This window comes from Amblyraja radiata, chromosome 3 (assembly GCF_010909765.2).
Source record: "Amblyraja radiata isolate CabotCenter1 chromosome 3, sAmbRad1.1.pri, whole genome shotgun sequence".
Classification (NCBI taxonomy): Eukaryota; Metazoa; Chordata; class Chondrichthyes; order Rajiformes; family Rajidae; genus Amblyraja; species Amblyraja radiata.
The window spans coordinates 107,882,579-107,896,120 of record NC_045958.1 but is presented as its reverse complement, the minus strand read 5'-3'; the positions used below and the strand labels follow the sequence as shown (position 1 = coordinate 107,896,120).

General features: G+C 42.0%; 2 protein-coding genes across 6 annotated transcripts in view; one reads left to right on the top strand and one right to left on the bottom strand.

Annotated features, from left to right (window-relative positions):
- cenpu (centromere protein U) overlaps positions 1–3,948 on the top strand; it is a 38,938-nt gene extending 34,990 nt beyond the window's left edge. Inside the window, exons 11-15 of the mRNA XM_033018539.1 lie at positions 86–164; positions 979–1,026; positions 1,133–1,194; positions 2,216–2,372; positions 3,716–3,948. Coding sequence (XP_032874430.1) covers positions 86–164; positions 979–1,026; positions 1,133–1,194; positions 2,216–2,372; positions 3,716–3,829 — 460 coding nt within the window. The 3' untranslated portion in view covers positions 3,830–3,948. The remainder of the gene's footprint in view (positions 1–85; positions 165–978; positions 1,027–1,132; positions 1,195–2,215; positions 2,373–3,715) is intronic.
- Positions 3,949–4,427: 479 nt separating this feature from the next.
- Positions 4,428–13,542, bottom strand: part of primpol (primase and DNA directed polymerase) — a 47,483-nt gene continuing 38,368 nt past the window's right edge. For 4 of the 5 annotated variants that reach the window (XM_033018542.1, XM_033018544.1, XM_033018543.1 and 1 more), the window contains 3 exons: positions 6,866–6,948; positions 6,720–6,766; positions 4,428–4,967 (listed from right to left, as the gene is read on the bottom strand). In XM_033018542.1, coding sequence (XP_032874433.1) covers positions 4,704–4,967; positions 6,720–6,766; positions 6,866–6,948 — 394 coding nt within the window. In that variant the 3' untranslated portion in view covers positions 4,428–4,703. The remainder of the gene's footprint in view (positions 4,968–6,719; positions 6,767–6,865; positions 6,949–13,542) is intronic. The other variant, XM_033018541.1, reaches the window with a different exon arrangement.

Sequence of the window (13,542 nt, the reverse complement as noted above, 5' to 3'; positions counted from 1 at the left end):
ATCTGAGTTCTTTGCAGCACTTTAGACCCCAGGACTGTGCAATATGTTATCTTTTAATACGATGCTATTTTACTCAATTTGATAGGAAGTCTGTGGAATCTGTCATTTGCCAAAAAGTAGTCAACAAATTCTTCATGAATTTTAAGGAGCAAGTCATTGAAACTGTAAGTACTGCAGGATATGCCATTGCTATAATTACACCCACTCGTTTGGATTGTATATCTTGAATCAGGTCTTTAAAGCATAATTTGCATGGTGGGGCTGATCTAACTTGATATGGGTCATATTTAACAAAATTCACTGGAACATAAAGATGGGGTGACTTTCACATCATAAGATGTAAATAGTCTGGGGTGTTTACTACTTTCTGAGCATGATTTGCAGTGGTGGAATGGCTACTATCATACTGGCGCTGTAAGGCAGCAGCTCTACCGCTGCCGTTGTTGGACATCTTCCACTCAGCTGCCCAAAATCTGAAAATCAAAAATAATGTAGATATGGAACCTAAACATAAAATGTTGGAAATGCTCAACATGTTGGCAGCATCTGAAGAGAAACAGTTAACATTTGACAAAGGATCCTTGACCTGCTTCTCTTTCCATTGATGTTTCTTGATCTGATGAATGTCTCCAGCATTGGAAACACAATGTTCCTTATAATTGCATGAAAGTCCAGCCATCAGGAAGGTTTACCAGTATATTTAATATAATATTGGACAGGTTGTTGATTTGAGACGTAGTTTGGCACAAAGGAGCAGGCAATTATTTTAAATATAGGCTGCCAATAACCCTATTTTTGCCTGTAATAATTTTTGATAGCATTCTCCAAAATGCAGTCTTAAAAATGACCAGTAATTCTTGTTCCGTTTTGATTTCATTGTTTAATTTCGGTGCATGTGTCAATTAAACCCTCTTGACTCTTGAGTCAGTGTTTCATATCTGGATTGACAAGAGGTGTTTTCTTTACTCCTCTTTAAAGCTAAATCAAGTACAAGATGTGAAGAACATGGAAAGAAGAAATGCAAAGGTAAATATATATTTTAAAAGCAGTGTCAGAAGGTTAAACATTTATAAAGCTGTTGTTGGTGAATAAATATGGACGTTGAAGTTAACTACTCCTTTAATGTTTGCAGGTGACAGCAACCTTCAACAAGACAAGGAAGCACTTCCTAGTTGCTCAAAAGGAATTAAATGAGTAATGTTACCTTTTATCAAATCCTGCATGGTGCCTGATTACTTGAAAGTAGTAATATAATGAAATATAACTGAAACTGGTTATATGCTGATTGTTCTTGGAATCTTAAGAGGGAAAAGATGTGGGGGAGAGGGTGAAACTTCTATCCCAGTACAATATGCAATATTGTAATATAGTGTGGACGGGACATGTTGGTCGGTGTGGGCAAGTTGGGGGCTGTTTCCATGCTGTATGACTCTATGACCACTATATGCCAGTAAATCTGCCAAACTGCGATACCTCTTCCTATATCCACGGGCAGCGAGAAATGGACAAGCGGACAGGCTATCGAGCTCCTCAGGTCTCCGGAGATCATTCACCTCAGCTCTGTTTCTCTGCACTGACTGTTTAATTCCCACAATGTATTCATCTCAAGGTGCACATGTGAAGCTCTGCTTTCGAAGCATTGTTATTTGGGCAGCCAGTTTTCTTGCACTGTGCACCGTTTGGAAAGTGAACAGCTCTGGAGCACAGACAGCAGAGAATTTGCTGGGCACTTTTCACAAGTTTAAATCTCCAAAAATGTTGTTGGGGGGACTCGGACAAAGGATTTTTACAGCAAATGGCAGTATGGAAATGTTGCTGCAGGTCCACCACTGATTTTCCGGCACTCTTGCTTCCAGAGCCGTGGCGGATTATCCATCTTGCCGGACAGAGGCCATGTAATAATAATTCCACAATACACCTCTGACCCACTAATTATACCCCTCCCATGACTAAAACTAGAAACTTAAATAAAGAATTAACAAAGAAGGAAACAATTAACACTTTCAGCATGGAGGTACACGTACTAAAAGATTGTGTGCCACACGCAACGCTCTCGTAGTTCTGTTTGGATTAAAGGAAGTTCCGGACCATCAGTTGCCGGAAAATCGGTGGTGGACCTGTAATCATTTGATAGTCAAGTCAAGTCACTTTAGCCCAGTTGAACTGTGTTTTTTTTAACTCCCAAATTGTGAAGTCAATATTTTGTTATTTCTAGGCAGGAAGTCGAACTTAAACGCTTGCAGAAGGAACATTCAGAACTGAGCCAAAAGAAAGCAGATTTGCAGAGCGTGAAGCAGTTTCTGTCTGGTTTTAAACAAATGCACACACAGTACATTGAACACAGGAATCAAAACCCAAGTGAGGAAGAAACGGTACGATCTGCTTGCTGTGTCCATTTATGCTGTTCATCTGTTTTAAAAACTGTTTAAATGAGTTGCTACTTGGATAGGCTTGGGAGCTGTATAACTACCCACATCAAATGAGCTCGGTACTTTAACATGGTTTCTAAGATGTTGAATTACTAATTCATCAGTTATTGATATTGGTGGATGGCTATCAACAACCTTTCTTGCCTACACTTAAACTGATTTCCTGAGATTTGTTGAATAATTTTCCCAGATACATTTGCTTGCAAGTATCCACCTTGTGGATCTGTTTATTATGACCTAGTCTGGGATTGTGAAGGAACATTGGCTGAAATATTATTCCACGGGTTGGTCAGGCTGTTCTTTAATCCTTTGGTGGACTGCCGGTCAGCTAAATGTAGCACTTAAGATCAGGCTAGTAGCCTGATGTGGTACAAACTGAATGGGTTACTGCGCTGTTCTTGAGGGTGGTTGAATGCTGTAGAGTCAAAGAGCAGACCAGACAAGGAAGGAAATCTCTAATCTTAATGGGCATTAATGAACTAGATGGATTTTCACATTCTGAAAATTGGGGTCAGCATTTAGAGTGATAGTTTAGTATTCTTGTTAGAAATACAGCGTGCAAAACAGGCCCTTCGGCCTACCGATTTGTTCCCCGTACACTAGCACTATCCTACATAGTAGGAACAATTTACAATTATACAAAGCCAATTAACCTACAAACCTGTACGTCTTTGGAGTGGGAGGAAACCGGAGATCCCAGATAAAGCCCACGCAGGTCACGGGGAGAACATACAAACTCTGTACAGACAGCGCCCATAGTCAGGGTCAACCTGGGTCTCTGTCGCTGTAAGGCAGCAACTCTACCGTTGTGCCACCCTTCAGATTTAGAGATTAATTGAAATTAAATTCCCCACTTGCCTATGGATTAATAGTCCTGGTCTCTTGATTGTCACTACAGTAATGCAACCACTGTTACCCTATAAAACAATTATATTCGATAATAACATTAATTTATAGAAGTGAGGAAAATGAATCTATTTAGGCCAGAGTTAGACCCACATTTCCCAAAACGAAATATTATGGTGCTCTCTTGTGATTTCCGATATAATGAGTGTCAGAGGTTATGGGAAGAAGGCAGGAGAATGGAGAGAGATATAGATCAGCCATGATTGAATGGTGGAGCAGACTTGATGGGCCGAATGGCATAAATCTGCTCCTATTCCTTATGACATAACAAAAACATAATAATTCAACTATATAAATTTAAATTCTTAGACACAACAAAGTAAGAATAAATGCAGATTATTTGCGTGAGATTGATTTAACTTTTCCTTTTTTCCCTGCAGTACGATATTTCCAGCTTTCCGGCCCTTCTGTTGGAAGCACGAGGAATTCTGGGAGCTGAGAAACAGCTTCACATAATAAACACAAAATTAGAACAGTCACTGGCCAAGAAGTGAACTGCATTTTACCAGAGATCTTCAAAACAGTTGTAGTATAGAAAATGAGTGGCGTTACCCAGTCATTTGTGTACCTTTATTTAATTGATTGAATGCAATGCATCTAACCTTATAATGAATACTTTTCTATAGTGGCTGTAAAAACACTTTGAGGTGGACTGAGTTGATAAGCTTTTCAGATCCTCTAACCAATTAATGATAACTGCATGTGTTGGAAGGAACTGCAGACGCTGGTTTACACTGAAGATAGACACGAAATGCTGAAGTAACTCAGCGGGACAGGCAGTATCTCTGGAGAAGGAATGAGTCTGAAGAATGGTCTCGACCCGAAAACGTCACCCATTCCTTCTCTCCAGAGATGCTGCCTGTCCCGCTGAGTTACTCCAGCATTTCGTGTCTATCTAATGATAACTGCATGATTTGCCGTGGATTTATGTGCCTTCTCTTGAATTTGCTAATGTTTTAGTGATCAAGCATCAAATTTGCTAATTGGTTGTACTGACAATGTATTTTATTACATTTTGTAATGTTTATAAATAAAGATATATTCATAGAAAAAATCTTGAAGCCTGAGAATAATATAAAAGGATGACAGACGTTTAAACAGAAGGATATAGTCTTTTAATATTAAATAAATAAAATAGCAGCATTTATTTCAAAGTAAAAATGATTTTAAAATCAGAAAATGATTTAAAATTAAAAGCAGAATCATATTAATACTTGAAGATCATGAAATTACAGATTATTGATGCGGATAGAATGTAAATACTGCATTGTTTCGGACAAATTCAAATCTGAGGCATGGTACAACTCACTACATTTGCCCATCTATTTGCCATCAACCCCCCTCCACCCTACTACAATCACTACATTATCAGGTATCTTCACTCACAGAAGCTTCTAGTTCCTCTGCAGCAGCCAGCAAGTCATCGTCTGACTGCTCCTCACTACTCTGTTCTGAATTGAACTCAACAATAAATTCACTGTCTTCAGCAGCTTCTAACAGCATCGCATCATCATCATTGTCAAGCTCTGTGTCCACATTTTGTGCTGGGAGAGGATTTTGTGTTGCATGTGCTTGGCTTTGACTTGCCTCGATATTTCCGTCTTCATCCATGGTAAAAACAAATTCATTATCCTGCAAGAGTTAGTTTCAATTAGTTTCTATTTGGTGTGAACTTATTTGCGAATTTGTATACCTTCATCTGCTGGTACAACCAGCTGGGGCATTCATTTTCAGATGCTAATATTTGTACGTCCTGAGTCATCAACAAAAAAACCTTGCCAATGCCTGTAACTGCATGTATAATACATTGAACTTATTCTCCTATAAAACACCTGCACGGGGCAGATTAGATAAATCACTAAAAGAAACCCAACTTTACTAGTGCATTAAAAAGTAATTTCTGTATATCTTTCAGGTATGATAATCAACCTTAACTCTTCTTACAGTGGGAGAAATGCACTTTAGGATGAAGGGGCATAAGAAAAAGAAAAACCTTAACTCTTCTTGCTATGGTGGATAGTTAAACTACATTTCTTTTGAAATAAGGATGACTAATAACTGACCAATATACTTGCTCAAAAAAGATCTGATGAAGGGTCTCGACCTGAAACGTTACCTATTCCTTTTCTCCAGAGATGCTGCCTGACCCACGGAGTTACTCCAGCATTTTGTGTCTGTCTAAGATGGAAGACTATTTGGTTTCCAACTGCTGCACTGTCTTGTGTCATGGATCTTACTTTGTTTTACCTCTAGGTGAATAATTGTAATCATGGAAGAGGTTTCCGCCCACTCCCCAGTCAATTTAAACAGGGATTTATTCATTGCCATGTTACCTTTATGTTGCACTTCACAAAAGGTGAACATTGAATTCTTTCGAAGGTACACAAAAAATTGCTGGGGAAACTCAGCGGGTGCAGCAGCATCTATGGAGTGAAGGAAATAGGCGACGTTTCGGGCCGAAACCCTTCTTCAGACTGATGGGGGGTGGGGGAGAAAGAAGGAAAAGGGGAGGAGGAGGAGGAGCCCGAGGGCGGGCGGATGGGAGGGTGGGAGGAGACAGCTAGAGGGTTAAGGAAGGGGAGGAGACAGCAAGGGCTAGCAAATTCTTTCGTTTAGGTAACACCTTTTCTCCCCGCCTTTTTCTTATGCCCCCTCATCCTAAAGTGCATTTCTTCCACTATCCCTCCCTCTGGCTTTACTCTTGACTCATCTCCTTATCTGACAGCCTTTTGCATCCTTTTCATCTAGCCTTTGTCCATCTATTTGCCATCAACCCCCCCACCACCTTTATCCATCTATCTCTCGACAGGCTTTGTCCTGCTTTCACCTCATTAACAGCTTTCTCCACCCTACTACAATCAGTCTGAGGAAGGGTCTTGAACGGAAACATTATCTGTCCATTCCCTCCACAGATGCTGCCTGACCTGCTGCGTTCCTCTGGCACTTTGTGTTCTACGCAAGATTCAAGCATCTGCCGTTCAAAATAAAATCTCATTGCTTTTGATAATTGATAAATTGCCTTTTAAATTGGGTCAGATGTTCAGTAATAAAAAAACAAAAGAGCTGGAAGAACTCAGCATGTCAGGCAACATCTGTGGAGGGGAATTGTCAGACTATGTTTTGAGTTGGGACGTCATCTGAACATTTCCCACCACAGATGTTTTTTTCCAGTACTTTGTAAAAATAGATATGCCAGCAGAAATTAATATTTTTGAATGAGTTTTTTTACACATGCACACAAATACAACTGATTATACCACCAACCATAAAAATATGGTTGATAGAATAACATCAAGTTGCAGTTTCATAGGAAAGACACCATTATTAAAGGTAAAAGTGGCTTTAATGATAGACTAAGCTTTGATCCATTCTTTAAATCCTTACCATATCAATGAGAAAATCCAAACAGCATTCATGGGGTAATGGGTGACCTAGAATTAAAAATAATTCATTGTCAATTAGTCTGTAATTGGCCTTTAGGATTTAACAGTAAATTAAAATTCTACAGAATAAGATTTTTTCTTACTTACTTTCAGACCTGAATCTTTGAGCTCGGCACACGGGATCGTAACATTTCTGATACCAGACTTCTCTCTTCAAATCAACCACAATCCTACAAAATAAGACATTTCAATAAGTATTAATATCATGCGATTTTGCTGCCATGTCATTAAGGCAGGGCCAAGGTTTGTGATTGTCACCTGTACCGAGGTACGGTGAAAAGTTTTGTTTCTGCATGCCATCCAAACAGATATACCATACAGTCAAGTCCAACTCAAGCACAATAGGTAGTGAAGGGGAAGATACAGAGTGTAGAGTATAGTTCTCAGCATTGTAGCACATCAGTTCCAGAGACAAAGTCCAATGTCCGCAATGGGGTAGAGGTGAGTCGGACAGGACCCTAGCTTATGGAAGGACCTTTCAGAAGCCTGATATCAGAGGGGAAGAAGCTGTTCCCGAGTCTGGAAGCACGCACTTCCTAGCTTCTGTACCTTTAGAAGGGCACAACAACCGAGGACGTACAGGCCACTGGGGATAAATGGGACTAGTGTGGATAGAGTGAGCTGCTTTAAATACCTGGGAGTCCACATCACAGAGGATCTGACATGGACAACACACACTGCCGCACTAGTGAGTAAGGCAAGGCAGCGCCTTAACCACCTCAGGCAACTGAGGAAATTCAGAGTCTGAGGATCCTTCAGTGCTTCTACTCTGGGGCTGTAGAAAGCATCTTGTCAGGAAACATCACAATTTGGTCTGGGAACTGATCTGCCCAGGACAGGAAGGCTCTGCAGAGAATAGTGCGTTTGGCTGAACGCACTATGGGAACTACACTCGCCCCCCCTGCAGGACCTATACACCAGGAGGTGCAGATTCAGAGCCAGCAAGATCATGAAGGACCCCTACCACCCCAGCAACTGACTGTTCCAGCTGTTATGGTCAGGCAAACGCCTCCACTGTCACAAAGAGGATGAGACAGAGTTTCTTCCCACAGGCCATTAGAACTAGAAACTCTAATCTCACCAGGGACTAATTTACTATTGTGCCTTTTAAAAAAAAATGTAAATACTGGTTCTGTTCTGTTGTTTTGCACAATCCACTTTCAGTTCACTGCACATCTTGTATGTGTATGTGACAAATAAAGTTGACTTGACTTCCGCCTGACAGGAGCGGGGAGAAGGAAGAAGGACCTCAGAATAACCCATAAACACGCGACCCACTGAAGAGTGCAGGTGCTGAGATCTGGAGCAAACACTTTTCTCCTTGAAATGTAATATAATGACCGATGCCGCCTTTAAAGTACTTCCATCACAAAGTTTCAGAGAGTCCAAGCATGGAGGCTGACATTTACATTGCCTGAATGTTGTGCTGGAGCAGTAAACACACATGTTATAACACCCAATGCATTCACTGCAAGTCATCTTTGCTGCAAGCCCAAAATAAATGCTTTGCAGAGTGTTGCCTATACATTCTTGTGATAGGACCCTAATAAATGCATCATACATATTTTAAATGACTCCATTTAGTATTTCATTTTGTACAATATGGTACAATACTGCATATCATTCAAAAGCGAGATGTAAATGCATGTCATATCAACAAATTTCAGGGGCAATGAAAATCCAATATCACTATATTAGTACACTGTTTTTCCTAGCTTCTGCAAGTAGATGAGGAGGTTTGCATTGAGAATGCGCAAGGAGTTTTTTTTAGTACAAGTTGGATTTTTTTAATGCAGCTTTAAATATGACAACATCAAGTTCTAGGCAAAGCCAAACAATTCAATGGAACTATGCCAAGGGGCGTGTCAGAACAGGTCTTTGCTGGAAGGATAATGATTAAAAAAGGCATGTGGGATGCTTTCCCATCAGCAATGGAATGGAATACAAGAGCAGTAAAAAGTGGAATACAACTGTTTAAAAGAATTAAAGGAAAAATGATCAGACACATTACTATACTAATTCTGAATCTGGTCTGAAGAAGGGTCTCGACCCGAAACGTCATCCATTCCTTTTCTCCAGAGATGCTGCCCGTCCCGCTGAGTTACTCCGGCTTTTTGTGTCTATCTTACTATATTAATTTTTCATTACAAAAAGCTGTAATGCTGGAGAATTTAAAAATCCTACCAATAATAACTATAGTTGAGGATAGAACATCCCAAAAATTATACGCTGGCTGTAAGAAACATAATGAAATCTCACAAAGGCTAAAAGAGTAGAATATTTAGATATGAAAAGTTTGACAATAAATAATTAGCAAAGATTTAAAAAGAGAAAGTCTTGGTTGACCATTATTACTAATTCTTTTTGAGCGGGTGTTAGGAAATAATAATTATGATGGTACTTTATTGTCACTTGTACCTGGCTAGGTGCAATGAATGTCTTCGTTTTTGCATACAAAGTACACAAAAGAGTCGCCAAAGAGGCTGTGACAAAGTTACAAAAAGTACTCATCCCTTCTTCGTCCCAGTCCCAATTTACATATGTTCTCAAATAGCCTTTACATGGTCCCCAATAACAGATCAAGAATGAATGAATAAGTTTATTGGCCAAGTATTCACATACAAGGAATTTGCCTTGGTGCTCCACCCGCATGTGACAACATGACATGGTGACAGTTAAGAATGACACGTAAAACATTAAACATTAATAATAAAACATTATTGATTAAACATGTGAAGTAAATAAAATACCAAAGCAAAAGGAGGCTACAGAAGATTTTTGGTTATTGAGTAGAGCTACTACTCGTGGAAAAAAGCTGTTTTTATGTCTGGCTGTGGCAGCTTTGACAGTCCGGAGTCGCCTTCCGGAGGGAAGTGATTCAAAGAGTTTGTGGCCGGGGTGAGAGGGGTCAGAGATGATCTTGCCCGCTCGCTTCCTGGCCCTTGCAGTGTACAGTTCGTCAATGGAGGGAAGGTTGCAGCCAATAACCTTCTCAGCTGATCGGACGATTCGCTGCAGCCTCCAGGTGTCGTGCTTGGTGGCTGAGCCAAACCAGACCATGATGGAGAGGGTGAGGACAGGCTCTACGATGGCCGTATAGAATTGGACCAATCTGCCTGTGGCAGATTGTGCTTCCTCAGCTGCCGCAGGAAGTACATCCTCTGTTGTGCCTTTTTGACTGTGGAGTCGATGGTAGCCCCCCACTTAAGGTCCTTGGAGATGATGGTTCCCAGGAACTTAAAAGACTCCACAGATGTGACTGTGGTGTTGTTGATGGTGAGTGGGGTGAGGGGAGGGGGAGCTCTCCTAAATTCTACAATCAATTCCACTGTCTTAAGAGCATTGAGCTCCAGGTTGTTCCGTTGGCACAGGGGCGCCAGCTGTGACACTTCCTGTCTGTAGGACTTCCTACAGACAGGAAGTTAGAGAATGTTAGAGAAGGTTAGAGAATGTGGAGTCAGGAGACAAAGAAAATCACACTGCATGGAAAATGAACAGGCAGCATATATCTGAAATAAAAATAGAACATGCTGGAACAATTCAGCAGTTCAGGCGACATCGAGGGAAATAAATAGAATTAATTTCCTAATTTGAGGAAGGACATTCTTGCTATTGAGGGAGTGCAGCGAAGGTTCACCAGGTTTATTCGCGGGATGGCGGGACTGACACATGATGAAAGAATGGATCGACTGGGCTTGTATTCACTGGAATTTTGAAGGATGAGAGGGAATCTTATAGAAATATATAAAATTCTTAAGGGATTGGACAAGCTAGATGCTGGAAAAATGTTTCCGATGTTGGGGGAGTCCAGAACCAGGGGTCACAGTTTGAGAATAAATGATGGGCCATTTAGGACTGAGATGAGGAAAAACGTTTTCACCCGGAGAGTTGTGAATCTGTGGAATTCTCTGCCATAGAAGGCAGTGGAGGCCAATTCACTGGATGTTTTCAAGAGAGAGGTAGATTTAGCTCTTAGGGCTAACGGAATCAAGGGATATGGGGAGAAAGCAGGAACGGGGCACTGGATTTTAGATGATCAGCCATGATCATATTGAATGGCGGTGCTGGCTCGAAAGGCCGAATGGCCAGTTGACAAGGTTGGAGGAGCTGCATGTGAATCTTTTTCTGACCTGTATTAGCTGTCTGGGTCACTGATTTCCTCCAGCAGCTTGTTCAAAAGGGAACTGCAGATGCTGGAATATCGAAGGTACACAAAATTGCTGGGGAAACTCAGCGGGTGCAGGGTGCAGCAGCATCTATGGAGCGAAGGAAATAGGCGACGTTTCGGGCCGAAACCCTTCTTCAGACCCTCCAGCAGCTTGTTTTTTTGCTCCAGATTCCACCATCTGCAATCTCTCGTCTCTTTATTTTATGATGTTAGCTCAAGATGAACTGATCGCAATGTGTTTATTTTTGGTGTTTTTCTTTTCCTTCCTGTCCTACTCACACAAGCAGCGATGAATCTTTTCCGTCTCAATCAGTGTTGCTATTCATACGAGCCGTCTCAGTGAGAGGTGCCATTGACTAACCCATCATTAGGCATCATAGTCAGAGGTCTTGTGTACAAATACTCTTCATCAGCCACCACCTATGCAGGATTGTTGAGGTGGCCCGAAATGTCACCCGTTCAATCCTTCCGCACATGGAACACAGAACAGTACAGCACAAGAACAGTCCATTCGGCCCACAATGTCTGTGCCGAACACGATGCCAAGACCATCACTTATCTACCTGCACATAACCCATAAACCTCCATTCTCTGCATATCCATGTGCCCGTCCAAAAGTCTTTAAAATGCCACTAACCTTAACCCTAATCAACCACCAGAACCAGGGGCCACAGTTTAAGAATAAGGAGTAAGCCATTTAGAATGGGGACGAGGAAACACTTTTTCTCACAGAGAGTGGTGAGTCTGTGGAATTCTCTGCCTCAGAGGCAGGTTCTCTGGATGCTTTAATGAGAGAGTTAGATAGGGCTCTTAAAAATAGCAGAGTTAGGGGATATGGGGAGAAGGCAGGAACGGGGTACTGACAGAGGATGATCAGCCATGATCTCCTTGAATGACGGTGCTGGCTCGAAGGGCCGAATGGCCTACTCCTGCACCTATTGTCTTTGTCTATTGGAGTAGGCCATTCCGTCCTTCGAGCCAGCACTGCCATTCAATATGATCTTAGCTGATCATCTAAAATCAGTATCCCGTTCCTGCTTTTCCCCCCCATATCCCTTGATTATAGAGCCTCAGCATTACATCCTGATTTTGTATTCTAACCTTCTTGAAATAAATGCTAGCGTTGTATTTGCCTTCTTCACTACCGATTCGACTTACAGATTAATGTTTTGGGAATCAGCACTCCCAAGTTCCTTTGCACCTCCAATTTCTGGATTCTTTCCCCATTTAGAAAATAGTCTACGCCTTTATTCCTTCTGCCAAAATGCATGACTCCACACTTTGCTGCACTATATTCCATCTGCCACTTCTCTGCCAACTCACCTAACCTGTCCTAGTCCTTCTGCAGAGTCCCTGCTTTCTCTACACTACCTGCCCCTCCACCTATTTTCAGCTAATTGGAGAGGTATAAATATACTTCTATCAAGTCTCCCCCGCAACCTCTGACATGCCAGAGAAACCAATCCAAGTCGGTCCAACCTTGGCCTACAGCTAATACCCCCTAATCCAGGCATCATTCAGATAAGACACCTCTGTAGCCTTTCCAAAACCTCCATTTCCTTCATGCAACAGGGCGACCATTACTACACACAATACTCCAATTGCAGCCCAACCAAAGTCCTATAGTCTTGCATCAAGATTTCTCATACTCTCATACTCAATGCCCCAGCCTATGAAAGGTCTTCTTTATCTACTTTTGTTACCACTGTCAGGGAGTTATGGACATGGACCTCAAGATCCCTCTGTACATCAAAACTGAAGAGTCACACCATTAATTGTATGATGCTGCCAGACACGCTGAGTTTCATTTAGTTCAGAGATACACGGCAGAAACAGGCCGAGTCCGCACCAACCAGCGATCCCTGTACTCCAAGGCTATCCCGCACACTAAGGGACAATTTACAATTAACCTGCAAGCCTGGACGTCTTTGGAGTGTGGGATGAAACGGAGCACCCGGAGAAAACCCACACGGTCAGATGGAGAAAGTACAAACTCTGTTCAGACAGCACCCGTAGTCAGGATCAATCCCGGGTCTCTGGGGCTGTGAGGCAGCAACTCTACCGCTGCGCCACTGTGCCGCCCCCTTCCTCCAGAACTTTGTGTTTTGCTTAAGTCTCCAGCGTCTGCCGTTCCTAGTGAATAAAATCTTGCTTGTTATGCTGCTCATGATCGTTAATAGAGAAAGTGTTGATGACACTGCTAATCCAATCTAGTTGGTGGCACGGTGGCGCAGCGGTAGAGTTGCTGCCTTACAGCGCCAGAGACCCAGGTTCAATCCTGACTACGGGTGCTGTCTGTACGGAGTTTGTACGTTCTCCCCGCGACCTGCCTGGGTTTTCTCCGGGTGCTCCGGTTTCCTCCCACATTCCAAAGGTGTAGAAATTGTAGGCTAATTGGTGTGGTATAAATGCCAATTGTCCCTAGTGTGTGTAGGATAGTGATAATGTGTGGGGATCGCTAGTCGGTGCAGACTCAGTTGTCCGATGGGCCTGTTTCCGCGCAGTATCTCTAAACTAAACGAGTTGATAACATTAAATGACAAAGTGCGTGCACCTGCTCAGCTGGTGAGGACGGACATTTCACACATTGAATGGA